At 45.4% G+C, this 26,428-nt stretch overlaps 1 protein-coding gene across 3 annotated transcripts; it reads right to left on the bottom strand.

The window, feature by feature from the left end:
* Positions 1-336: 336 nt before the first annotated feature.
* LOC121593232 (G protein alpha i subunit) lies at positions 337-18,172 on the bottom strand. Of its 3 annotated transcripts, none has more exons than XM_041915433.1 (5): positions 16,454-18,172; positions 4,332-4,803; positions 4,163-4,257; positions 3,886-4,074; positions 337-3,813 (listed from the first exon to the last, which is right to left on the bottom strand). In XM_041915433.1, exons 1-5 carry the CDS (start codon positions 16,566-16,568, stop codon positions 3,623-3,625), a joined length of 1,062 nt encoding a protein of 353 aa, XP_041771367.1. In that variant the 5' UTR covers positions 16,569-18,172; the 3' UTR covers positions 337-3,622. The 3 variants fall into 3 exon arrangements, with proteins under 3 accessions (XP_041771367.1, XP_041771369.1, XP_041771368.1); XM_041915435.1 differs by lacking the exon at positions 16,454-18,172 and adding an exon at positions 6,907-7,001; XM_041915434.1 differs by lacking the exon at positions 16,454-18,172 and adding an exon at positions 4,882-4,988.
* Positions 18,173-26,428: the final 8,256 nt, after the last annotated feature.

A 26,428-nucleotide genomic window follows, 5' to 3' on the forward strand; every position in this document is an offset into this window, starting at 1 on the left:
ATAAAGTCAATCGTAGTAGAGAGTGGTGGTGTGTGTAACCCTTTTTGCGCGCAAATTTTCCGTCCACTCACGCCCTAAACGAGGAATATTCTCCCTCCTGGAATCGCTTTGTTGCGCGAATCGCAAAAAAGTATACGCACACACGCAGCATGAAGTTTGCGCATTCCTTCCACCGCGTGTGTTGTCGCCGCCATGCGCTTGCTTTGATTTGTGCACGCCTTTTCTTTTTCTTAAGTGATTTTCCTCCCGTTAATTGTCCCTGTTTCCTCTCTCTCTCTCTCTCTCTCTCTCTCTCTCTCTCTCTCTCTCTCTCTCTCTCTCTCTCTCTCTCTCTCATCTCTCTCTCTCTCTCTCTCTCTCTCTCTCTCTCTCTCTCTCTCTCTTTGATTTTTCTTAAATAACGATCCGCTTGGGCGGGTCTCCTGCTCTTTTAAAAATTAAAACTCTCTTCTAATGCGCTTCTTCTCCCTTCACACATTGTTGTTGTCTCACACAGTTCACAAAAGTGAACACACCTTTTCACCAAGGGTTTTTTTTTGCGATTTAAATATTCGATGTTAGTATATCATTTCCTTTGTATTGTGTGTTGTGTTGTGTGCGCTCGTCTGTCCTTACTTGACTCATCTGTCACGCTTTCAGAGTGTACTTCTCCCTCAGCTGATCCTTTTCCTCAAGTACATGTGTGTTGTGTTCTTGTGTGTGTATATGTGTGTTTCTGTTCTCAGTTAACAAACATTCATACATTGATTTATATTTATATATATAGAATATATATGCATAGAAACGTATAATATGTATACACTTACGCATTTTAGCACTTTTTGTTTAGCAGCCAATAAAATCCCATCTTCCCAATTTTATCCGTCAGTTCGTTTCTTCCTTCGCATTTTGTTTCTCTACTGCGCTACTGTTCTATTTTTCTCTCTTTCTCTCTCTCTCTCTCTCTCTCTCTCTCTCTCTCCTCTCTCTCTCTCTCTCTCTCTCTCCTTCTCTCTCTCTCTCTCCCATTTTGTGCGGTGGTTTTCGTTTAGTTTTTCTTCCAGTTCGTGTGTTGATGTTTTTGCTTTTTTTTTGTATAAATATATATGCTCATATAAAAATGGATTCGCGCACCAACAACATTTTTTTGCAAATTTACTGGAAAAAAGAGTAACACAAAGATAGTTGAGGATATTTGTATGATTGTTTTGTTGTTGTTGTGCTGTTTACATTACTTTCCTTTTCTGTATTAAAAAAAATACCAAAACGGCTTGGCATGAAATAGGAGGAGGAGGATATTTTTGAGGCAACATTTGTAGGATAAAAAACAGGAAGAATTTGAACATTTTTACTCTCTCCTTTCCATCTCTCACTCTCTCGCTCTCTCGCTCTCTTTCTCTCTCTTTGTAAAGACTATTATTGGCCTATATAACACCCGTTGATAAAAAGAAGCTAGATAACAACAACAGTTTCCTTGCTATCGCTCCAATAAGCTAATCAATTTTCCAATTTACCCCAACAAATCGCCCTCTCTTTAAACGAGCTATAAACAAATTATCTTCAAACCGCTTTCGTTTGCTGTCGTCGTCGTCGTCTTCGTCGTATCAATATGATTTTCTTTTATACAAAAATATACTTTATATTCATATGTGTACGTTCGTTTGTGGAGAGCAAATTCTTCTATCATCTGGTTGAGATGTTTTGTTTTTTGTTTTGTTTTCGTTTGTTTGTTTGTCTGTCGGGGTCCGCGTGCAAACATTTCATGTGTGCGTTTGTTTTGTTTGTTTTGTGTGCACGCTTGCAACAACTAGCTACGGCCTTCTACTACCCCTAACAACACATCTGCTTCCATTCCCTGCCTGTAGCAATAAACATACATTTTTGATGGAAAATACAAGAAACAATGCTCTCTTTCGTCATTTTCATTACATTTAACAGCTTATTTGCTAAAAAAAATCCCTCCGGTGGTGCAGCCGGTAACAACAACAGCACACACACGATCGATCTTTCACACATTTCACTATACACAGAATGAACAACGAATCACAACTCGCAGCGAAAAGGTACGCGGAGGAGAGGCAATCAATGTTGCGCGCTTCGCAGGATAAAGCAAAGCGGATAATCCCGTGCAGTAGAGTGTTTATCATTTTGGAATTTTTAGAAGCTCTCAAGTGTGTGATTTCTCTTTTCATTTTTCTTTAAAACACACAGACACACACACACACACACACACGCAACCGGCAGCAGTAATGGATAGTTTTAGCTAAACTTATACCCTTTGAAAGAGACACATTTTTTTTGTTTCGTTTTAGAAAGTCCATGTTAAATAAGTGAAAATTAGAATAAAGGAACGAAACGAAACGAAAGGCCACTCCCACGATGGGGTTTACACCCCCTACCTACCTACTCGCGAAAGCTTGCGCTGATGGAATGGCAAAGAAATGGGCATTTTTTAATAGCGTTGGCTTAATAATTTAGATAATTATCCGAAAACGGGAAAATGCAGCAAAAACACACGCTCTCCACGCGTTGTTGTGTTACTTAAAAGTACGTTCGTTTAACGTGTTCTGCTCGTTCTGTTCGAAATGAATTTTTGGACGAAATTGGAAATCCAACCGAAAGGAGGAGTACGTACACAAAAATTACCCTAATGGATAGCTAAAAAAGGTAGCTAATTCTCTCTGGGCTTGTCGATTCATTTCTGTTTCATTGTGAAAGAAAAAAAAATTGTTAATTAATGTCACCTTTTCTGTGTGTTTTGAAGATGTACACCTGCAAGAGTTTTTATGAAGTGCGTTTAGCGTACCACCAATAACACAATCGTACTTCCCCAACGATCGTTTCTATTACAAACGTCCCACCATTTCCATTTCGTCTTCCATAGTCCTTAGCCTAGTTTTGCCTACAGTAACCTATTCTTTTCTTTTTAGTTTATATACGGAAGGATTAAAACAATATGGAAAACACACACACGCAGAACCGTTCTCGTGCGTGTTTGGCTTATATAAATACAAAAGGCTTAGACACACGGGATGAAGTTAAGAAGTAGAGGTATTGATTGAGGCAAAATCTGCACTCCTATCGAAGACGGGGAAATGAAAAAGCGCAAATCAAAGGATGAATATGAGTTAAATTATCGTCTAAAAAAGGCGCCCGTGTGGTCGATCGCCGTCCCCATCGTCAATTTAATGCTGCATTCCGTCTGTATAAGCACCAATTACACACGGCACAAGTGAACAACACAGAAAAGAGAGAGGAGATTGTGCTCTATTGAACGTTACTTTTTTGCGCGTAGTAAAGCAATGTAATGTGAAACTACCACGAGTGAAGAACGGGGCAACGGGGACTCGATCGGATGGTTCGGGTGGTAGGGTGAAACTAAACCTAATAATAATAGCACTCCCTAACGATATAAGTAGGTAAAAAAAGAAAACCGCCGCACTAAAGGCAGACCAAATGTCTGCTTTGTCGTCGGCCTTTTCGTCAATGTGCGGACGCGTCCGGGCACTGTGTCGTCTCTTTCGCTGTACCGTAGGAGCTGCCGGTCATTGCAAGTCCATATTACTACTAGCTACTAGCTACTACTACTGCCACTGTACTACGCTGCAAACAAACCAAACAAAAGAAGCAGCCCCTCGTCTGCTTAGAACAGCCCACAGTCCTTAAGATTATTCTTGATGATCACATCCGAGACGGCATCGAACACGAACTGTATGTTGCTGGTGTCGGTGGCGCACGTTAGGTGGGTGTAGATTTCCTTCTGATCTTTTCGTCTGTTGAGGTTTTCGAACTTCATCCGGATGTAGCTGGACGCTTCCTCGTACGTGTTGGAACCTAGAGCAATAAAAAAAGGGATTTGCGTTAGTTTTACATCGTAAGTCGCGTTGAATTCGCGCTCGCGCTTACCGGTATACTCTGGGAAGCAGATTGTCAGCGGCGATCGGACGATCTTCTCCTCGAACAGATCCTTCTTGTTGAGGAACAGGATGATGGACGTTTCGACGAACCACTTGGAGTTGCATATCGAGTCGAACAGCTTCATCGATTCGATCATGCGATTCATCTCCTCGTCCTCGGCCAGCACTAGATCGTATCCTAAAAAAAAAGGGCAGCAAAAAAGGGAAGTAGAAATGGGGAAATTAATAAAAAAAGGGCTGTGATGGTGATATACAAACACACTTACCCGAGAGTGCGACACAGAAGATGATGGCCGTGACACCTTCGAAGCAGTGTATCCACTTCTTTCGCTCCGATCGCTGACCGCCGACATCAAACATTCTAAAAAGGGAAATTGTCGCTTAATTTAACTCTGCACTATCTATCTGCCTACCAACGCACCGGGCAACACTTACTTGAAATGTATCGACTTAAAGCTAAAGTGCGTCTCGACGATGCCGGTCGTCTTGACGCGCGTCCGCAGCACGTCCTGCTGCGTCGGGATGTACGCCGGCTGCGAGATGCGATCGAGCGAGTTCAGATAGTAGGCGGCCGAATCGTTGAGCTGATACTCGCGCGAGCGCGCAAAGCACTGCTGGACGCCCGGGTCCGTCCACAGCTTCTTCATCAGCGCGACGAGCTCGGGCGTCAGCTCGCCCTCCTCGGTGGCCGACGCGTACGTGAAGAACTGGCGCGCAATGTCCGTTTTGCTCGGGTCGGCAAAGTCGATCCGCAGCTGGCCCATCGCCCGGATGATCGCCATCAGGCTCTGTATGGTGTTGCTGTACACGACCGGCCGGTACTGTTCGCACTCCTCCTGTGAGTAGCCCGTCTCGTGGATGATCTTCATCTGTTTCACGATCGTCGATTTGCCCGATTCGCCCGCACCTGTGCGTGTTGGAGAAGGAAAGGAGGAAACAAAGCATTAGTAAGATATTTTTGAGTGAGAGAAAGTGAGTTTTATACATTTCTGATTCTTCACAATCGATCCTCAAAATATCTAGCATAGAAAAACAAAGAATGGGACTAATTGAAGTCGAGAGCAGCAGCAGACAACACCGTCCACCGAGCGACAGTAAATGGCAGAGAGTAAATGAATTTGATCTCTAGCCGGGCGGGGTTGGGTCACCGTGGTCAATCTTGTAAGATTGGCAGCAGGGGCAGCCCCACCCCGTGTAGATCGGACTATTGACAAGAATCTGATGATTCACGCCTTTCGCAGTCGGCAAAGTAAATCAAGAAATTCAACGTGAAGTTAAACAGAGAGAGAGAGAGAGAGAGAGAGAGAGAGAGAGAGAGAGAGAGAGAGAGAGAGAGAGAGAGAGAGAGGAGGGAGAGAGGGTGGTGATCTTTGGTGCACGATAGAGCCAAGTAACAATTGACTTCTCGCCATGGTCCAAGTGATGTCCAAGGACGACTCAGGAGGGGAACTAGAAGTATTGCTGTCTGTCTGTTCGAGTGTCCCGACATGATGCAACGCACATTTTGCGCTTTTTACAATCATACAAAACGAATATGAAGCCAGCCAGAGGTTTGATTGACACAACCTGATAAGCTTTTTTTTTGAGAATTTCATATACAAGACCGAATAGAAGAAAGTGAAGTTCGGACAAAAGACCTTCAGTAGAACATACTGTTCCTGAAATGGCGAACTCATAGATAGTAACAAATAGGAACAGCATTTCCTTTTTCTTTGATTAATTAAGACAAAACAGTGACATATGGGACACGATTAGACTGGCCAGAGCCGGCAGCAATGCAGCACAGTAATTAATGTAGGGAATGTTTCGCTACAATAGGAAGTTTATATATTTAAAACCACGCCCGTCCGAAACAAACAGCTCCGATCCGATCGGGCACACACTTTTGATAAGAAAGTTGATAATCTCATGTGTGTGTGGTGAAATAAGGATTTCTTAGCACAGGCTAAAAAAAGATTTATTGCCTTGACTGCTCTTTCGTACTCTGGCCGCCAAAAGTTCGTCACTGAAAGTTCTCGTTAAGTGTCGGCGTTGGCCTTTTTTTTGTGTGTGCACTACTTCCTCTCGAGCTCGATCGACCGAACACAAGCGGCAGCGACACAGCACTGTTGGCGCTTTTTGACTGCTTTTAATGTTCAACATAGTCAAGCGCGAATAGACGCAGCAGTGTTGGCGGATCATTGGGCACGTGAGGGGAATTAAAAAGTCTGCCCTTTTCAGCCCATTAGATGGTGGAGCTACAGATAAGTGGTATAGACAGAAACAAAAAAGTCCATCTCTAGCGACGATTTTTTCCTCCCCAAATTTGCATACAACTTCTTCTTCCGTTTGGGAATTGCGTTAATTCGCGCATAATGTCTTATTGTGGCTGTGCTTACTACTCTAGCTTTGGAGGGGAGCATGGTGAATGCTATTATTATCTTTAATCGGACTTTACTGCAATGGGAAGTGGCTGAGGCTTCCAAATGTGATAGCGCGAGCGGCCGCCCAAAACGCCAGTAGCTGATTAATTTGGTGCCTTTATTTTGGGCGCTAGGTTCGACAGTAGAATGATATGAATTAAAACTGTTTTCAGTAAGTTGCATTAGACTAGAGACCGGAAAGTCTTCGGAGACTCTTTTGGAGATCAAAAAGTTTACACAATTTCTACAAAAATCTGCTTTTAGTTAAAAGAAGAGTCATAAGACTCACGAAAACTCTTTCTTAATGAGTTAAATCCACATGTTGCGTTCACTGGCACGCATTTCTACAACATCCAATAGAACTGCTCGAGTGAAAGTAAAGGTACAATATTGTGTTTGATAAATCTGTTGACATATAAAACGCCTCAATTCGCTAAAATCACGTTCATTCGAACACTAAATGCACATTTAAGGTGCACATAAAAGTAGTGTGAATTGAGTGTTTTTGAATTTTAATTATATTTCCATAAAAAATGGCAAAAATCATAAACTTTCTACACCTAAGCAGTTCGACAAAGTATACACACATTATTTCCAAAAGCATTTACCTTTTTTATAACAATTTTAATCCTCCATCTATGATTGAATGCCAATGGCAGTTGAAAAATGAGGAAATAGGAATAGGCATAAATAAAGAAATATATAATAAGTCTAAAAATTGATTGAAAATAATCCCTTTTTTTAGAAGTATAACCAACAACCCCAGAATTTCATTTTGCTATTCGAGCTATCTCTAATAACTCCTTCACACAGGGTGCCATTTCCATCTGCAATTGCTTGTGCTTGCTTGTTTAGACACTAACAAGAAGTATGTGCTTAAACATTTTAGTACACTTTAATGACCGTGTTAAATAAGTAACTTTGAAACCGGCACATATTTCACTTTTCTAACAACGGGTTCGCGATGAAACAAGAGGCATTCAATAAAGCTACATGTCCACTAAAACAACGTTAACAAATTAAACGACCATTTATCGTGTCCAGGGGCGATAATCGAACATCAAAACAAGATAGCTGCTCTCGCTCGTTCGCTCGCTCGTTCGCCTTGTGTGTGTGTGTGTATGATGTTCGACCACTGTCGTGTGTGTCCTACAAGACAGCGATACACAGTTGCTAAATTATATCGCCAATCATGATCACACGCCATCACCATCATCATCGTCATCATCGTCGTGTGCCACTATCTTGCGCTTACAACACACCGTTGTATATTTTCCCCCGCCGATATAATTTTGTTGCGCTAACCGATTTCCTTCCTTATCAAACAACACACAACATAGACACACACAATCAGTGTTCAGGCGCAGAAAGAGGAAAGAGATTTGGCGTTTTTTTGCTTCCTTTTTTTTGCTAACCATAAAAAAGAATGTTTGCTGTTTCGAATGGAAGACATTTTTGGGGCGTTTGTTTACACGTGCGCCATTGCAGAGCGACGGATAGGACTTGTTGTGGGTGTGTGTGTGTGTCTGTTCCCCTCCCCCAATGTCTTGCACACATTACCGGGAACATACACACATGTTGCTGGTGGTTGGTTTGGGATATGTTGGTTAACCTGCTCTCATCGCCCCCCCCCCCCCTTACTTCTGTTCTATTTGATTTGTTTCATTAAATCCACTATTATATCCCCGACTTTCTGTTCGTTTTACCCCTCTTTCCTGCTTGAGTTCATATCGAACACGAACAAAACTCGATAAAGATTGCCTGCAAGATTGACAAGGCGTTGACAAGGCGATGCGTGATTGCGCTGTCTAATGATCGGGAAGGCAGAGAAAACTAGATCGCGCGAAGAGGGGCGGACCGGACGTACCTCGGCGGATGACAGTTACAACCTGCCTTGTGTGTTTTTACGTTCCTTTTCTCTCTCTCTCTCTCTCTCTCTCTCTCTCTCTCTCTCTCTCTCTCTCTCTCTCTCTCTCTCTCTCTTTCTCTCTACAGCAAAGCAACGGATGCAAAATGATCGCTGCTGGGTGTTTGTGTGTGCACGGCTTCATGATTTATTTATGCGATAATACGTTCATCCCTGTGTGTCTCGGTGCCCCTCGAGTTGGCCAAAGCTTTTTTTTCCTGACAGAGAGCTATATGAAGCACATAGAATGGCACGGATTGTATTGAAACAGTTAAATAGAGTGTTTTATGGTGCACACTTTGGATGGATTTCTCGACGCCAGTGCAACCTCTCCCTCCTTCGTTTTCCCTCGATTTCCTGACGCGGAGTCTGTTTTATACATTTAATTACACCAATCCGTCATCAATGATCCCCGGCCGCATCGAAATCGTGCTGTATCACTCTTGTTGTGCTATTTTTCAACACGATCGTTTTAGTGCAAAAAAAAACATGCACCTAATGAAATGACCAACACCAACTCAATGGTGATGGGTAAAGGTGGCATAAATACGGAATCGACTCCATAAGGTAGGTCCGCCATGCATCATCCGGAGTCGTTCGGAATCGCCCGGAGTCGTCCGGCGTCGTCTGGATTCATCCGAAATCGCCTACAGACGGAGTCATCCGGAGTCGTCTGGAGTCGGCCGAGGTCGGCCTTCGAAACAAAGGCCTGTATAAGAAGTGCACGCGCAAAGCTCCGATTCCGGTCGACTCCGGACGACTCCGGACGACTCCGAACGACTTCGACGACTCCAGACGACTTCGGACAACTCCGAACGACTCCGAACGACTCCGAACGACTCCAGACGACTCCAGACGACTCCGGACGACTCCAGACGTCTCCAGACGACTCCAGACGACTCCGGACGACTCCGGACGACTCTGAACGACTCCAGACGACTCCGAACGACTCCGAACGACTCCGAAGGACTCCGGAAGGCTCCGGACGGATCTAGTGGTTCCATTTTGCCGGTGTCGGAATCGGACTAACAATAGTTCGGATCGAAGTCGTGGGTGCGCTTCAGAGAGCACATCACTACAACTCAACTCACACGTGTGTGTGTCGCTGGCGTTTTATTTGCAAAATGTGTGTGTGTTTTTGGACGATTTTTTTCTCCCTTCCATCTCTATTGCGGAGCCGGTGAAGGAAAAACGGACTGAACGGGGAAATGGGAGCATTAAGTAATATTGATGGGCCGGCCGACCATTCCCAAGTCTCCACTGAATTGACGAGCAACACAACACACAGCACAGCACAGCGGGGGGGCACACACATTAGAGGTTGGGTTTTTGTGGCTCGCACAATTTCCATTGGTCACGCACTTTGCGCGTCCACCACCGTATTGCGTATGCGCGTCTGTGGCAGCAACATAAATTACAGCTCAGTAAGGTAAATTGAATGAAAATAGGCTTCAAATGACTGCAATCGAACAAAACTGTTTAACAAACATAAGCATAACATTAACGAACAGAAACGAATAGAAGAAGCTTTGCTTGGATTGTACGCGCAGCACATTGGTGAATGTGGCCATAAAAAGTAATTCTGCCGGGTAGACGGGTTCCACCATGAATCACAACACATGACGGCGACGGCGGCGGCAATCGCTAAAGCAAGCTCATTTCGTTTGTCTAGGTAATAAAATGTACTGCCAACACTCATTTGAGCAGCAGCAGCAGTAACAACAGCTCAACAATCGCGCTGCCCTCTTGTGCCGATAACGTTCTTCTTGCTCGTGGATTGAGATTTGGCTTTTTACACTCCAAAAACGCAAAACAAGCAGAACGCTTTGCGCTGTTTGTGCCTCATTCGAGCAAAGCATTTTGGAAAACGAATCCAAGCGATGTATTGCAAAATATAATATTCTAAAGCAATGCTACATAATTTAGCTTTAAACCAAATTGCTAGAATGGATTTTGCTGCTCCAAGTCATTCCTCTTCTCTATGACACAATCCTAGCTCATTCAGAGTGCTTCAGACCACTCAAAGAATGCTCCACTCCACACAGTACGCTCCAAGCTCGAAAGAAAGAACCGACACTGCCAGGGGTCGCCCTGGCTTGGTCATGAAGTCATGAATTGATACGATTATCGGACCCCGTTCGCCGCATTACCAATGCGCTGCTGACGACAGTGGTGATGATGATGATGGCGATGATGTCATTGAATGCGATGTGACAAAGTGCCTTCTCACACCCTTCCTTCCACTAACTAGCTCCTTCTAACCCCCGAAGCACAGTTGGAAAAATTAAATGCTTTACACGCTCTTCCTACCCTTTCTAGGGGGGTAAACAATGTTTGTCATTTGTTTTTCTTCTTTTTTACAGCAACAACACTATTGTTTATGCACGATTTGCTATCGTCGACTAGCAGGTTTATTATTGTGCTGTGTGAAAGGGGATATATTTACAAAACCTTGAGCTTTCAAGGTTTGCAGTTTGATCGTTCAATGTGATCGTTTTCCGTTGTGTTTCTGTTTCTCTGGTCGTCCTTTGATGGCTTTCCTCTTTTGTATCCAAATCTCAGTGAGGAGAGGTCGAGGTTGAGCTTAACAATAATACACAAGAGAGATGTTTCACTAGAACAATCATCTCCTCATCCACAAATGACCGCACCACCACCACACGACATTCCAGCACGCTCCTTAATTTGCTGCCAGATAAGAAATCATGTGCATAGACCACGTCCGCGTTCGTTTTTTTCGCAGGCGAAATTCCACATATATCAAACACACACACACGCGGCTTTGCTTGCCGAATTAGTCATGCGGCTGCTGCTAATTGAGCCCACAAATTACGACAAGGGTGTCACAAACAGGCACCCCCCACCATCATCCCCATGCTCTGCTCACATCAACAAACTCCGACTCATCAACATTGCTAGAAGAAGCCGTCGTTTTGTTGAATGAACGAGCATCCCCGACGCCCCAGAGGGTGAGTGTGTGTGTGTGTATGAATGAATTTTTCCTCTTTATTTGCCTAACAATTGGTTAAGCAAACACAACACGGACAGTAGGCAGGAGGCTGCTTCTGCTGCTCGTTTCACGATGACCCCGGGGACTTTACAGAGTGTGTGTGTGTGTATGGTTGCACTTTTTACACTGCTTCTATTTGCTTCTGCGTTGTAATAACGGCAAAGAGGCCGGGGACCCGATCTACTGGCCCGCGCGAGCTGGTTGCATCTTTGGAAGCTGACTCATCGTAACAGGAAGCGAGGGCGCCGCTCAGCGTAAACGTGAGCGTACTGCCAGTAGTAGTAGTAGTAGTAGTAGTGGCCGTACACTTGTGTTCTAGAGGCGCCACACTCGAAGACGACTCATCGGCGGTAATTAGCTGCGTAAAGCAAACAAACACGTACAACGCTTTGGCTTACTACAAGCACACAGAGAGGGCGAAGGAACAGTCCGGGACTAAAGCAGCTCTCATAGTGTATTGTCACATAATTAGTGGGAAAAACACCAGCGAAGGATTTTAGTGTTTGTTAAGGACCATTTTTGGTCTTGAAATGACAACACGCAATTGTGGCTTGGAAAATGCATCCGTTCTTTTTTACGGAAGCAATGGAATTGGAAAATAATATGATTTAAGAACCATTTTTTCACTTTTTTCAGTTATATTTTGTACTAATTTTTTTGGTGTTTTAGTTTTCCTTTTAGTAGTTTTTTATTAGTTTATAAAAATATTTTCGTAGGAGTAATTTTATTTGGTTGTTTAACCATGAACTAAAGCTCTAGTATTTACAGTTATATTGACGAAATAACTCAGAACGGACAAGATCATCAGATGGTCTTGTGTCAAGTGATTTATCTACTGCAACGAAGAACGTGGGATCGATTCTAATTCGAAGTTGTGTGTGTTAATCCACGAAAAAAAATCCAAGCAGCACCAACAAAACGGAGCTTAATAAAATATCTAATAGCTTACTTCCAAATCTCTCATCTCTTCTTCTCTTCTGACCTGGCCATATTTATTCCGCAACAAATGAAAATAAAACAAATTGATCGTTAAAACAAAAAATTAATGCTAACTGCACCCACGAGCTCTCAGCACTTTCACCTTTCAAAACACTGCACCGAAAGAAATGAACGAACGACGACGTCGTCGGGGCTACCTTTCTTTCGCAATGTGCAAAATTAATTGTAGCAAAAATATAAGCTTCATTGAAATGTAATTCGATCAACAGACCATCAACTAACCGAACGCGCGCGTGCCTTCTCTCTCCTTCCCCCGCCAAACTCTTTTGGCCACCGATCTTTCCGAATTATCCACTGACGGATGGACGACGTCGGTACGAAAATAGACCCATCTTTTTCCACACAGCGGATTGGCAGGTTCCCTTTTATTTTTTTGCTGCTGGTCGCTCCATTCCATTCCACCCACCGATGGTGATTAGAAAAGATGCGCTTTTCGAGTGCGAAATTTGCGAAACCAAATAAAATGGTTGAGGGTGCAAGGGCGAGGAGGGCGAAGAAGCAGAAGGGGTTACGATTAATGTTGATCTTTCCATACCGGAACCACACACCACACCATGCTCTTCTCTTTTGAGTTTGCTGTATCTCTCTCGAGAGAGGCTTTTTTTTGCACCCCAGCCCGGCTTGCCATAGACAATTAAAGGCCAATCGGGTTCCCTGTTCCGTTCGCCACTTTCTCTCTCCCTCTCTCTCTCGGTCTCGCATCAACTTCGCTAATGACCAATCAATCTCTTGCGATCGTCGTGTGATCGTCTCGTCTCGATTGGTTCTCACCCCTGGTGGTTGCCCGTCGTGATTGCTTCTTGATTCTTGGGCGACTTTTTTCGACGGTTTGGGCGTTAGTTTTTGTCCGACCCCGCAGGGCCGCCAATATGCGCTTCTCGGTATAGATTAAAGACATTTCACCACTTAGAGTGTGCTGATGATGTTCGTTCCGCAGCTACAGTTCAAAAAAAGTGAACAATTCTTTTTGCATCTTTCATCTTTGCAGGAAGCGTTCATGTTTTTTCCCTTTTCTGGCCAGCCATCGTTGTGGTTGGTTGTGGTAACAAAAAAAAAGAAAAAAAAGAAAAAAAAAACACCCACACGAGCGCACACATACCGCAGGGCAAAGAATGGACGTTATTCATTTGGGGTGATTTGTAGCCCACGCGAATTACAGTCGATCTATACCGCGCCGCCGCCGCCGGTTCGCTATCCGTGTGTGTTTGTTGTCAGGGTTTTTACTCTCGCCTGTGTTGAGCTGTGTCTTCCATGTTTAATATACCAATATATGCTCCTCTTAGGGAATTTTTTTGTTATGTTACCTTCTGCGCACCCCATTATCTACAATAGGAACCGGGAGTAGAAGAAGGAAAGCCATGTTCCTTTTTTTTCGCTTTCCGCCGCTTCATTACTCACACGCGATGCCGGGAATTTGTGGCCACCGGTTTATCGGTACCATTCATCATCCCCCACACACACAGCCTCTTCAAAACCGGCCGCAGCAGACACATACACACAGCCATATAGTGTGAATGTGTGATGATCATCATCGCCACTGTGTGCTGCTGCTGCTGCTGATCATCTTCGCCGAGCGCGGGCCGGGATGATCTTCTCGCCATTTCTGGGTGCATAATCGAACCGATTCTTTGACCGGATGTTGGGTGCCAACGGAGCATAGCAACAAACACGGCAGCAAATGCACTTTTCTCCGAACAGGGGAATCAGGGAAGACGTTACTCCGAGTCGCCCTCAATCGATACCATCAGCATCATCGCTTTTGCCTCAGTGACCTCGGTGACGGGGGCAAAGATGGCATTTGGCATCAAGATGTTACAAGACCCTAGCGACATACATACACCAGAGGAACAGTGCATATATGCACAAGTTCTCGCTGTGCATTTAATAATGAATTTGTAACGAGCGCATCTTTTTCCCCCTTTTTTTACGATCGAGACACTAACGGCAGCTATTTCCGTCCATGGAAAAACCGGGCAAATGTAAACACTGTCTGGCTGTGCGTGCCCCGTCCGTTCGGAGGAAAATGGGAAAGGTATAAGCGCACGCCCTGCATCACCGCCACCACACGCTAAAGATCTTGCTGATGGACGCAATGTTTGTGTAAATGTGTGTCTGGCCTGGCGGTGAAGGGATTGAAGGGTATTTTATGGCGATTTATGTTGAGCGGGCAGCTTTTTTTTAGTTGATCGTTTTTCGATCCATTGAACGAAATGGGAACGATCAAATGGGTAATGATTGCTGTCTGGTTGGTCTGTGGCAACTCGCAGCTTAGCAGAGCAATCATGATCATGGTTTAATATTTATAATTATTTTAAAATATTCCATTGTGCCGTGTGTTCGTTTAAAGCTCACGAAGGTTAAGCCACATGCTAATAACTGTAATGGTTTGAGTTAACCAATGAGTTGAAGAAATATGTGGCAGCATGAAAGTTTGTTTCTATGTTTAATTAATTATTCAAATAAGAACATTATTTCTGAACACAATCATGGAATTTCACAGTATTCGTTGGAGTTAGACCCATTTTTTTTCTTTATGGCAATATGTTGGTCGCCTTAGACGTTCATTTGACTTGGTAGATTCTTTTGAATGGCGTCAAATGCAAATTTGCGTCCAAATTAGCAAAGTGCCAATTATAATCGTATCGAGTTTCAACACCCAATCAACGGTATGCAATCGTAGTACAGTCGGCAGCGTTATCGTGGTGCGTCTAATACGCCGGGCCCAACCCAGGATCAATACTCGCAAAAAGGGTCGTGAGTTTTTCATTTACTGTTAAGCATCGTAAATGTCTCTGTTATTCTGTAATATTTCGTAAAATTCATTGATATATAAATCATGTATATTCTCTTTTTGCGGGCTTTTTTGTACTACAATGCCGATACTATGGCCAAAACCGATGTCGGTGCGAGCACCACATTTCCAGCCAAATTCCGTCAAAAGGACAAAGAGAGCGAGAGATACAGGAGGCCAAAGTGTATAAAAATAACCGATTATTGCAAAACTTCCTCCATTCAAGTGTGTGCGGGGGAGAGAGCGCTCTTGTGTGTTTGAAATTGGATCCATCAAAACCGGTGTGCGGACGCGCGGGGGGAGGGTTGGTAGTGTTCTCGTTTTGCGCGCGCGTTCGTTAACAAATTCTCGCTCTTTTAACCTTCGACGGGCTCCCCGGGGATCAGATCACCAGCACCGCTCACACCGGAGAAGGATGCTGATGTTTTGCCGAAGCCGGGGTGCAACTTTAACCATCATCAAAGAGAAGTGGCTGCAGTATGCATAGAGTCGAACAAAAGTTTCCTCTGCTTGGCTGGCACAGTAGGGCGGAGACGCTGGCGGAAAGATGGAAGCACAGACACAATCCGTGGGCTGAAGCTCGGTGATGACCGACCATCGGGCGCTTTCGACACACATCCGCAGCAGCAGCAACAGCCGGTGATGGTGGTGGCGTACACAATAAAAAAGCACCCTTTTGCTTCTTCTGCTTCTTCTTCGCACGCACATACAGAGAAGCGTGTGTTTCCGCACGCAGCAGTTGGAGAAGGTGGCACATTTTCCCTTCCCTTTAGCGGGGCCATAGCACAGCAACGGAAAGCCCAAAAGCCCACCGTCACCGAAAGCATGCATCATGCTTACTTGGATGGCGATGGAGAGGGTTGATGGTATTGGTGGTGTGCGCGATCGACTCCCAGGCATACAGGGGTTGCCACCGGCCGTTACACGCACACACAAACACAGACACACGCACACATCGCACGCCGTACGCGTCCCGATGATGCTTTTTGCCGTAGAACATAATATGGTTGGGGGAAAAGTTCCAGAGCATCTCTCTTGGGTTGCGCGTTTTACGGGCGTGTGATTGCGCGTGGCTCTCGTTTGTCTCTGTGTGCGTATCGCTCGCTGCGTGCGTTTATTGTTCGGAAGAAGGCAAACCGTCTTTTGCTCTCTCCCTCTCTCTACCTCTTTCTTTCTGCTTGCTTCAAGCGCTCATATGTTGCCGATTCGGTCACTGGTGGAGCGTTTGGAACTCTTTCGGAAACCCTTTTCCCCAGTACGATGTTTGGGAATCTATGACGTGTTTTGGTAGATGGTGGCTTAAAAAACAGCTTTTCTAAAATTGAGTGAATATTGCTTGTAGAATTTTGAGGATGAAAAAAAAGAATCGAAAAACGGATATGCCCCGCAAAGCTTCGCCCGGAGTGAAGGGATTCGACCAGGGCAGGACCGCTTGGGGTTGACATTTACCTAGCAGCAGCAGCTTCACCTCGCTGGCCGCCCGCTCTCCGTCGGCACGTAGGGCACGGTCAATGTTTTTCGACCGCTCGATGGCTTCCTTATCTCTACTCACTGCACAACCCATTTTGATTTGATTTCAAACAGACAAAAAAACAACAAAAAGCACACACACACACACACACGAAGAAGCCGCGCGCGTCTCGCCACACCAACACCAACGGCACGCACACACTACGATCTCAGTTGGTATGACGTTTTTTTTTCGCTCCCTCTCTTTCGCTCTCTCTCGCTACAGTGCTGTCGTTCGCACTTTCTCGCTCTCTCGCTTGCTCACACTCTTTGCTTTTTCCACAATAGGCGGCTTTTTTTCCTTGGTTACACACGGAAACAGAGGGGGGTGTGTTTTCCTACTGCTGCTTCTTTTTCGTTACTGCTGCCACTTCTTCTGCTATGTTGCACCACCACTTCACTGGCGTTTTTCACTTCACTTTGTGGGGCGGGCGTGGGGAGAGCTCCGTTTTTCATGCGTTTGATATTTTTTTTGTTTGTTGCTTTTCTCTGCTGTTGGATCAGCGCCGAAACGACGGAATTTGCTCTCGAAAATTCATCCAACGCCGCGACTACTGGTGCTGCTGCTGCCCCTTGCTGCTGCACATTATACACCGAGGCTCCCACCGTCTTGGTTTTCCCTTCTTTGGGCGTCTCAAACACACGCTCTCTCGCATCCACCCGCACAAGATGTGATGATTTCACTTTTTTTTCTTTCTTTACTTTTCTCTCGAGCCCGCTCCTTTTCCTCCTTCTTTCGACCGCTTGATCACACGGGGTCGCAACGTTTTCGGACGGACGATGACGATGAGACCAAGAGACCCGAAAATTAAGCACTTTTTTTCGCAGCCGGCTATTCGACCGCACACCGTGGCTCCTACACAGGTCACCCCCACCGGGTGTATCGAGAAAATTATTGGCACGAAAATCGGTGCGAAAATTAACCACACTAATAGCAGACACCGATGCACACACCACACCGTCTGCAATTGATACACGCTCTCCTTCTCTTCCGGCCACTTGTTGCACACACCAAACACACACTCACTCACATACACCGTACGCGAGCACCACCGTCACCGCCGCTGCCGCTACCTTCTGCCTGGAGGAATGCCAGATAACGACGCGGCGCTCTGCGGCACCCTCAGCGGATCGGACGGTTGGGCGTCGTTCCTATGGGCTTGAATTCCGCGAAAGTGTATCACTTCCGCACACACTCACACACACACACGCACACACATGCACGTACGCACAAGGGCGCTTCCCGGGCGGTTAGTTTCGTTTTGGGCAACCCAAAATGCCACTGCTTCACCTGCTTTCCGGGCCACCAAAAAAGGCGAGCCAATACACTTTTCCACGGTGTGCAGGGAACTGAGATGCGTTTTGGGCGAGAAGCGTTGAATCACTCACACACCAATCCGAAGCGCGTCACTGGACGGAACAATTTCTCGGACCCTAGCGAGGCTGCTTTGTGCTGTAGCCCTCGCAAAGCAGTAAACCCCGATTTTCAAATGCTTTTTCGTGTCTTCTTTTCTGCTCTTGGGGGTTTCAGTGACACGGAAATTTAGTTTCCGGCACGGCACGGCAATTTCCCGTTTTGCTGGCGACAGACGAATGGACGCGGCTCGATGAAACACACGCTGCACGCACATCGGTTGGATTGGAAATACGGCTGCAGCAGCGGCCCGTGGACTGTGTCAAAGTTCGGAAAGCTTCGGCACGAGCGCGAACTGTCAGTTGCAACTGGTGCCCCGGTGAAAATGATGTGCAACTGCTTGATTTGATCGTTAACGGCAGCTTTTTTTAATTGTTTAAGTATTTTATGCGTTTAAAAGCAGAATGATGTGAAAAAATGTATTGAAAATAATCTAAAAGGTTATTCAGTTTGCTTTCATTCAAGATATGCGCATGAATATGTTTTTAAAAGAGACTAAACTGTTGAAACGTTCCAGATGAATTTGAATGCTGAGTTCGGCTAGCGCCCGCTAGTGGCGCGCCGATTCGATTGTGTTTGAATTGGCCGTTTCCCACATTATATGCGTGAGTAAACAGAAACTCGTTGCAAACGACACGTAATTCATCATTTGCGAATATAAAACAGTAACAAAAGGATAATATGAGTGAAAATTTATTAAATTAAATGCAACCAGGAGTATTTTTTTAAGAAAAGAGCGTATGAATGTTCATAGTCAAAGAACAATTTTCCTGGAAAAATGTCGTGCTCTAGGAAAATGAAGACATTACCAATGAATGGATTATGTTTGAGATTCGTTTATTTATTTTTTGTATAGAACTATCTCAACATTTATCGAAAGGTCGTAAGGGCACACTTTCCGGGTTGGTCACCCTTCTACCATATGTCAGTGAAGCAGCAGCTTTCGACCATCCACAAAACCTATCTTCATCCCGCTCTTACCAGCTTTTAGGGGCAAACCTCCTTCTTTTCTCGTTTGGTTGCATTTTTTAATATCCCATGTTGAGCTGGATCATGCGACGCGGGCATTAAACGCTGCATGAAATAATAATAATAATAAAAAAACAGGGCTGCATTTGCGTACGATGCAACGAATGCGCATTATTTATTGTTTCGACAAAACGCGGCTACAGTGTTCGGATGGATGGGGAACGTAGGGCAGGGAGGTCTAGCCAACGAATTTTTGTTGACCAACGCACTGAAACGCATCGCCCGATACGGCCACAGATGATTGTATCACACAGTGCAGTGAAAATAAACACTCCGATCGATCGTACGCACGCGATCGTGGGACGCACGGCGGCCCGATGGCGTCCGAGGCAAAACGGGAACGGGAGCGGAAAAAGCAAATAATCAAAATGTTGATCCTTCTCGATTTGTTGAAAAAACAACAAAAGTGGTCAACCTTATGGAGTTATATCATGTTTTTTTTTGTTTGGTGGCGAGTGTATGGTTCTTATGTTGGCTTGGTCGCCATTTTTTCTTGAGCTCGGGAAAGCATATCGCGTGATGCATCGAATGCAGCCTGCTAAGGGAATGGCAGCAAAAGGAAATTTGTGCATCGATCCTCACGCCACACCAACCGTCTGAAGTTGTTTTTTATAAATCAATCTTCACCTTCTCCAGACTGGAGCCTTCCTTAAGCGGTTTCCCATCTATTCTGTGCTCTCGCTGCAGCGCCTACTGTGTACCCCGGAAACCACAGGCGCACCGTCGAACTCTACGCAAACCCTCCGGCACACCGATCCAGAAATCGATCGAGATGCGCCCAAACCCAGTGGCTAAGGTTCGGGACTCCACGTGCACGGTTAGGCTTTAGTGTAAATATTTACACTAAATGGCTGCACATGAGGGCGTAATCCTCCCGTAACTCATAACCTCAAACGGGGGGACTATGCTCCCGGTACGAATTGATGCCTTCCATGCCGTTCCCTTATCAGCGTGAAGAATCACTTGACAATGTATGTGCATGCTCGTATTTGTGTGTGTATGTGTGTGTGTGTGTGTGTGTGTGTGTGTGTGTGTGTGTGTGTGTGTGTGTGTGTGTGTGTGTGTGTGTGTGTGTGTGTGTGTGTGTGTGTGTGTGTGTGTGTGTGTGTGTGTGTGTGTGTGTGTGTGTGTGTGTGTGTGTGTGTGTGTGTGTGGAAATCCTAAGCTTCACTACACTACCTCCTTCCACTTGAGCTACTTCGGTAGCTCACAGGCCCAACAAAACCTGTGCACGGGCCACAAAAATGCATTTACATCCGTCAATCGATCGGGCGGGCCCGGGCGGGTGATGATGGCCTTCGAAACTTCACGCGGTTGTACTTTTGGTATGGCAGGGTTAGATGTAAACAACAAAAAAATTACGATCCCGAAGTCCGGCTTGGAGGAGCGAGGAAACATGAAGCAAAACACATGTTACGCACGGCTGCATGGCGGGGACGCTGTGTGCGTGCGTTTTATTTTAGTTTTTTTTTTTTTGTTAAGGTTCATCTCTCGGTGGCCTTTTTCGGAAGGCCATTCGGTGTGTCTCTGCGGAACACACGGCTTCTTGATCATGTTTTATTGCCCGAACCCGGGTTTTCTCCCCGCCGTCCTGGGTCCTTCCTGGTCCAATTATTGTTGAAATGTTCCGCTGCAACGAAGAAGAATGGTACCGGAGGATGGGTTGATGGTACAGCAGTTCAGATTACACACAGAAAGGCCGATTCTATCGTTTGAATGGTCGGTGCCTGTTGTTAAATACGTTAAAAACAACTTGAATGTTAAATACTCAAAAAAAGATTAAGATCGTGATCAGATTTTCTATAAAAAAAGCTTGTCAAACCACGATCTTAATTCAAAGACCTTTTAAACATCCAGAATTCAACATTGAGCATTTCAACTTCTCCAATTCAATATCATACAAATATTAACATTTAAAATCCCCATGAAATCATCTTCGAATGCACTCAAAACCCACATCACACTTATCATACGGAAGAACCCAAAAAAAAGGGCTTTCCTTCCAGCGGGCGCCAACCGTCCCAATTCGGACCAGTTCGTCGTCTATACGCCTCAGTTGGTGGCAAAATCAGGCCCACACCACAAATAGGTTGGCGTCAATTTGTCACATGGTGTGGCGGGGTTTTGCAGGCCCTCGAAAGCCCCTGAGTGTGTCGCCTCCCGTCCCGTAGTACGGTCATGTGTAATCGATCTTTGTTTTCGGTCCATCTGTTCGGCACCACAGATCGGTTTGTGCACTTGTCACTGTACTTGGTGCAGCTCGGGGGACAGACCGTGCCCGTGTTTGGACCACTTGATGTCGCCGGTGCGCTTGAACGTGCGGTACTGGTTGGGTGGTCAGCTTGCCAGTGGACAGAAGTCGTGTCGTCAAGTCAAGCAGATAATAAATGGTAATTAGTCAACGGGAGCGGAACGCTTTTCTTCACAACATTGTCCCGCTGAGGCATGATGAAGGTTCAAGACGGAGTTGGTTTGAAGTTGGTTTTTGCGCTTCGAAGTCTCGGCTTTTTTTTTGCTGCCACTTCTTCTTAAAAGCATATTGCAGCATCGTTCTTTAAATCGATACTGCAGACATGGCGCCTGGAGAAGATTGATGAAGATTGATCCATTACCCGCAAAGGCTTGAAATCTTCAGAACACATTTAGAGAAGGAAAACTCATTCAGATCGATCGTCTGAGCACGCATTGGTGTGGTTAGAATGTGCGCAAGAGCTGAAAGAAAGCTTCACGGAAACAACAACAACGAAAAACTCGATCACGTGGCGCCTGTTCAGGAAAAACGGCGTGAGTTTTGTACAAATAAATAATCCGGTTCGTTTACCCTCCGCCCATACCTTAACACCGCACGCAGCATCTGCCTCGTCTTTCCTCAAACCTATAGGATTGAAATAGTTCGAAATGGTTTAGGATGGACGGTGAGGAAAATCTGACATTCAAATGTTACGTTCTCGATGGGAAAAAAATAGTAATGGCACCACCATGCCAGAGCTAAGCCGATTGCCCCTCTTTTTTGGAAGTCCTTCCAGACCGACAGATCGCGCAATATACGTGCGTGCCGGTGTCTGTGCCGTCCAAGATCCATCCATCCATCCATCCATTTCAATCCATTTGCCGCATAAGACGCGCACACGCAACATGTGAGAATATTGACGGCTTTCATGGGACGGATCCTTTCATCTTTGACCGACCGACTGGGGCGCGCGGAAAGATCATCGTTTGACAGCCGCCAAAACGAGATCGTCTTTCACGGGCGGGTGCGGGCGAGTTTGAAATGTTGTCCGCGTCAGGAGAATAACTAAACTCAGCACTCACATCCAGCGGAATGCGGGTGGTCGGCTGAAGTGATCCCGCACGCTGACGATCGTTTCAAAATTAGCAATATCGGATCGAAAGAAGTTGGCGACCAGTACTAATAACCGTTGCCTCGGGAAAGCGTTTACCAACAAAGCAAATTTAGTATCGGCTTAGCGGATTTAGTATAGCAAATTTAGTGTCGGCTCGGCAGGAAACGTACGTACCTACTTGGCGTCCTGTGCAACTCGATTCGTTACAGACACGTCAGCATAAATCTACCCGTATCCCGGCGGGTGGGAAGTGTCTGAACCTGGAGGTCACAGAAATAGAGCAAAGACCGGAGCGATTAAGACTCTACGATCGTGCTATTACACGTCGGGCCGGGTGTGTGTGTGTGTTTTTGTGCCAGTCGGGGACTGGTGAATTCGCGGCTAGACCACCCGTCCACCGATAATCGATCGGCTGGCTGTGTGATATAAAGCAGATATCGCGATGGCCGAAGAACAGGCAAATCTGCTTGCTTTTGGGGGGAGGGTTCGAAGGAATCCTGGGAAAGTGTAAAACGGACAATGGAAAATGAATGATATTTGTGGAAAGAGATCTTCGAGCAGTGGTGAAGTTAGAGCCCCAACAATTGCCACAAAAAAACACAACTGTGTACCGGACAGTGTCGAGCGTTATTTTTAACGCGTGGCAAATATTCGTTCATTCGTAGCGAGAAGTACAAGTCGATCGCCTTGGTCCAATGGAATTGCACTCGAAGGTGTGAACGAGGCCAGCCTGGCCAACGAGCGCAAGTTGCTGGGGGTAACTAAACCGATCAAACGGTGACTATTTTTAGCCTATTTCTAAGGTGCTGTTTTGTACCAGGTATAGAGGAAAAGGTATGAATTTTCCACCACTGAAAGCGTTTTAAAGAAGTGCATGAAGTAGGAAAATAGAATAGTAATAGACAAACGTTTTGGTAAGCAAAACCTCTCGATCGTTGGATGACGGATATGTTTCGGTAAATTCCGTTAAAACTCTTTCTTGTTCGGTTTCCGATGAAAAGTTGCCCTCAAACGATGTGCGTGAACCTTTTCCCTTCCATAAGGTTTTCATATATTTTTTTTATGGTGGCATTTTCCCGGGAAATTCAGCATCCCTACTAGCTGACATGGACATGGTCTAGCCATGGCTCGGTTCCGTGTTTACGTTCGGGACGGTTTTGCCCGGCCCGCGCGCTGTAAACAAAGCGTATAATTAGTACACTGATGTAAACAATCCCTCGACTCGGGCGGGCCGGAATTATGACATTTTAATGTTTTTTACACTAATTAATTTATAAATCGCGCCAGGGTTTTTTTTTCTCCCGTCGGGGCCTGACGACGCACGGTGATGGTGCATTCCTTCCAACCGAACCGAAGAGGGTTTTAAGCTGCAGTTGAAATTGCAGCATTGCGACGGTGATGGATGCCATTCCGGGGGCTGGAATGGATTGACGTGGCTTGGTACCGATTCTCGAATGCAATTCTAGTGGGTGGAAAGCGATCCGTGCGGCTCGTGATCGATGACGTAGACTGCGACGATCGCCTATGGGAGAGATTGGGATGAATTTAGTGGAATTAAATGTGTGTGCCCATCTTTAAAAAACGATCGACGATCCTCGGCACGGGTTGGATCCGGGATCGTGGCATTACGGAGGCACAAAAATAGAACCGCTGCTCAGGGTTTGAGTCGTTCGACACACACACACACACACACACATGCACTGCGGGGGTGTAAAAAAGGCCGTGCGCACACGTCAGCCGCAATAAAAGCCGAGGGGTTGTAACGATCGATTTGGCTCCGGGATCGATAATCATTCAACACATCCGATGCGCGCAACACTTCCGATGATGTTCTAATTACCTTCACCACGGACATACACACAGACAGAGCGATAGACAGAGAAACACAGAGAGACCGAGGCACACGGTGGAAAGCATATGGTGTTCGAAGTTTAATGGCCGGGTTCGGGAAAATGCCGCCCCCGGGTGGGGTTGATGCTCTGGTTTTTGACTTCCCGCACCTTCGGTCATCATGAGGTGCTAATAATCGGAACCGGGCAAACAGGGCGGGCCAGAAACACGAAAAGGTATACACGTTGGAGCGCAGAGAGGATCGACCGAGGATCCGAGGGTTAATGGATTTCAGAAACAGGGGTACAGGGACAAGCAAGCAAGCTGCAAGCAAATGGCTGCGTGATCTTTAACTGCGTGGTGCTCGTGCGCGATGGGATTCCATGGTACTGGTCCTGTGGTTTTTCCCTCCTTTTCTCCTCCATTCCAAACGGGGCCACACAACCCGAGGGAGAGAAGGAAAAAGGGGAAAGATCAAAGCACGCTCTCGCTCGGTGGATGATGATTTATTTTCCATTTGGCTGCCAGTGTCCAATTTTTCTCGCACACTCCACTAAACGAGTGCGGCAGCGCACACTAAGGTGCGGCGTGTAAGGCAAACTGCGGCTTTCCACCATTACTAAAGACGAAAGGGTTGGGGGCAGAACAGGGCAAGGGTGATGAAAGCCATTGGGTGCTGATGCTGATCGGAAATTGGGACCGGAATTTGGGTATCATCGAAGTTTTGACGCCTTTCATGTCGATGTCGTGACCTCGCGTTGCGTGACTTTACGCTTCCGAACGCTCCGGTCGGGATCTGGTGGGTCGAAGCAACGAAATAGGTACAGAGGATCGTTTGATCTCTAAATGCTAGTGCATTAAATTCCAATAAACAGCGAGAACGGGTGTGTTGGATGATTCGATTCTGTGAAAGGGACCACTGTTTACGTTATTAAAGAAGGCTAATAGCTAATTAGAAAGCGAGGCGGCAGTATAGTGTCATGTCAACCGTGGAGAGCTTGCGTCACAAAGGTTGTATGTTCAAATCTCGTGCGGGCGATAGTAGTGACACATTTCTTAGGAGAGAAACATTTTCTCATTACCTTTTCTTCTATACTTATACGCAAGTAAACATAAAAAAGAAGAAAATAATGAATTGATATCAGGTGTAGTAGAAAAACAAGAACAGACTATAACTTGATAAGGTAAATTACTGCTGCCAGACGTCCTAAAAGACTCACTATTTATTAAGACAATCCTTGCAAAATTTCCTGAGAGCTCTTTTAGTAGAAACCAGATCTTAAAACACCAAAAACGAAATTGTTATTTGTAAATCATTTAAATTTCTGAGATGACCGCGTTTTGGGAGATTATGGATGTGGATAGTCATTGTTTGTTTCACAGATTCGTAAACTGTTCGTCGTCTAGAAGCAGTACTTGTCTAGCTGAAACATTAAATGAGTCCAAACTTTTGATCTGATGTCAAAGATTGCCAAATTACGACACATGGCTACTATGATGTTCCACAGCAACACGTTTAGTAAGTCTCCCTAAGATGGATGTCGCTGTAAACTGAAGACCACTTTGAGGATCATCTTAGAGAGGCTTCACTGTTTGTTAGGTCGCGTGTTTAACGGTTCTACTTTAGAGACGTTTAAATAAATAATCACAAAATTACTTCTATATACCATCCATTCTTCTTCTACCATTTCGCCTCACAAAAAGCGTTCCTTTCACCAAAAACCCACCTGTTCCGCTAGCCAATTTATTCACCAACCATGCACAAAGTTTACACCAACAGAGTAAACTTCATTCATACTACCAACCGGCTCACGTTCTGTTTACTACACAAACATAACCCAACGTTTATTTATTGACATGCAATGTAACGATCTTCCCAAAAAAAAAAAATTCAAACAAGTTGACAACACTTCCGCTCCGAAGCAAACCGAACCAAACACTCCCGGCGATTGCTGTTGATGTCAGTAAAGGTCAGTGTCTGATTTAAAGTTCATTAAAACGGAACAATTTAAACAACAGTCTCCCGTTGGCCGGAGTCACGTGTTCGAGCCTTTGCTCACTTTCGTTGGTATTGTTGGATTTACCGGATAATTCACCAAACAAACTCCTCCGATCCCCCCCCCCCCCATTCAGTCTCTCCCGGACCTTTTGATGGGTTTGTGTGTGATAAACAGCGCTGTTCTGTGTAAACTAGGTACCGAAACCTGCCCCTACGAGAGAGCAATGGAGGCGAAAGTTTGGATATGTTTTGAAATTTTACAATTTACCATGGTTGCAAGTGTGCCACGTGTTTACAAA

This window comes from Anopheles merus, chromosome 2L (genome assembly GCF_017562075.2).
Source record: "Anopheles merus strain MAF chromosome 2L, AmerM5.1, whole genome shotgun sequence".
Lineage (NCBI taxonomy): Eukaryota > Metazoa > Arthropoda > Insecta > Diptera > Culicidae > Anopheles > Anopheles merus.

Coding starts and splice junctions, on each gene's coding strand:
- LOC121593232 (XM_041915433.1), bottom strand. CDS start 16,568: ATGGGTTGTGCAGTGAGTAGAGATAAGGAAGCCATCGAGCGGTCGAAA. Junction 4,804..16,453: donor GGTGAAGCTGCTGCTGCTAG/GTAAATGTCAAC, acceptor CAACACGCACAG/GTGCGGGCGAATCGGGCAAA. Junction 4,258..4,331: donor TTTAAGTCGATACATTTCAA/GTAAGTGTTGCC, acceptor TTCCCTTTTTAG/AATGTTTGATGTCGGCGGTC.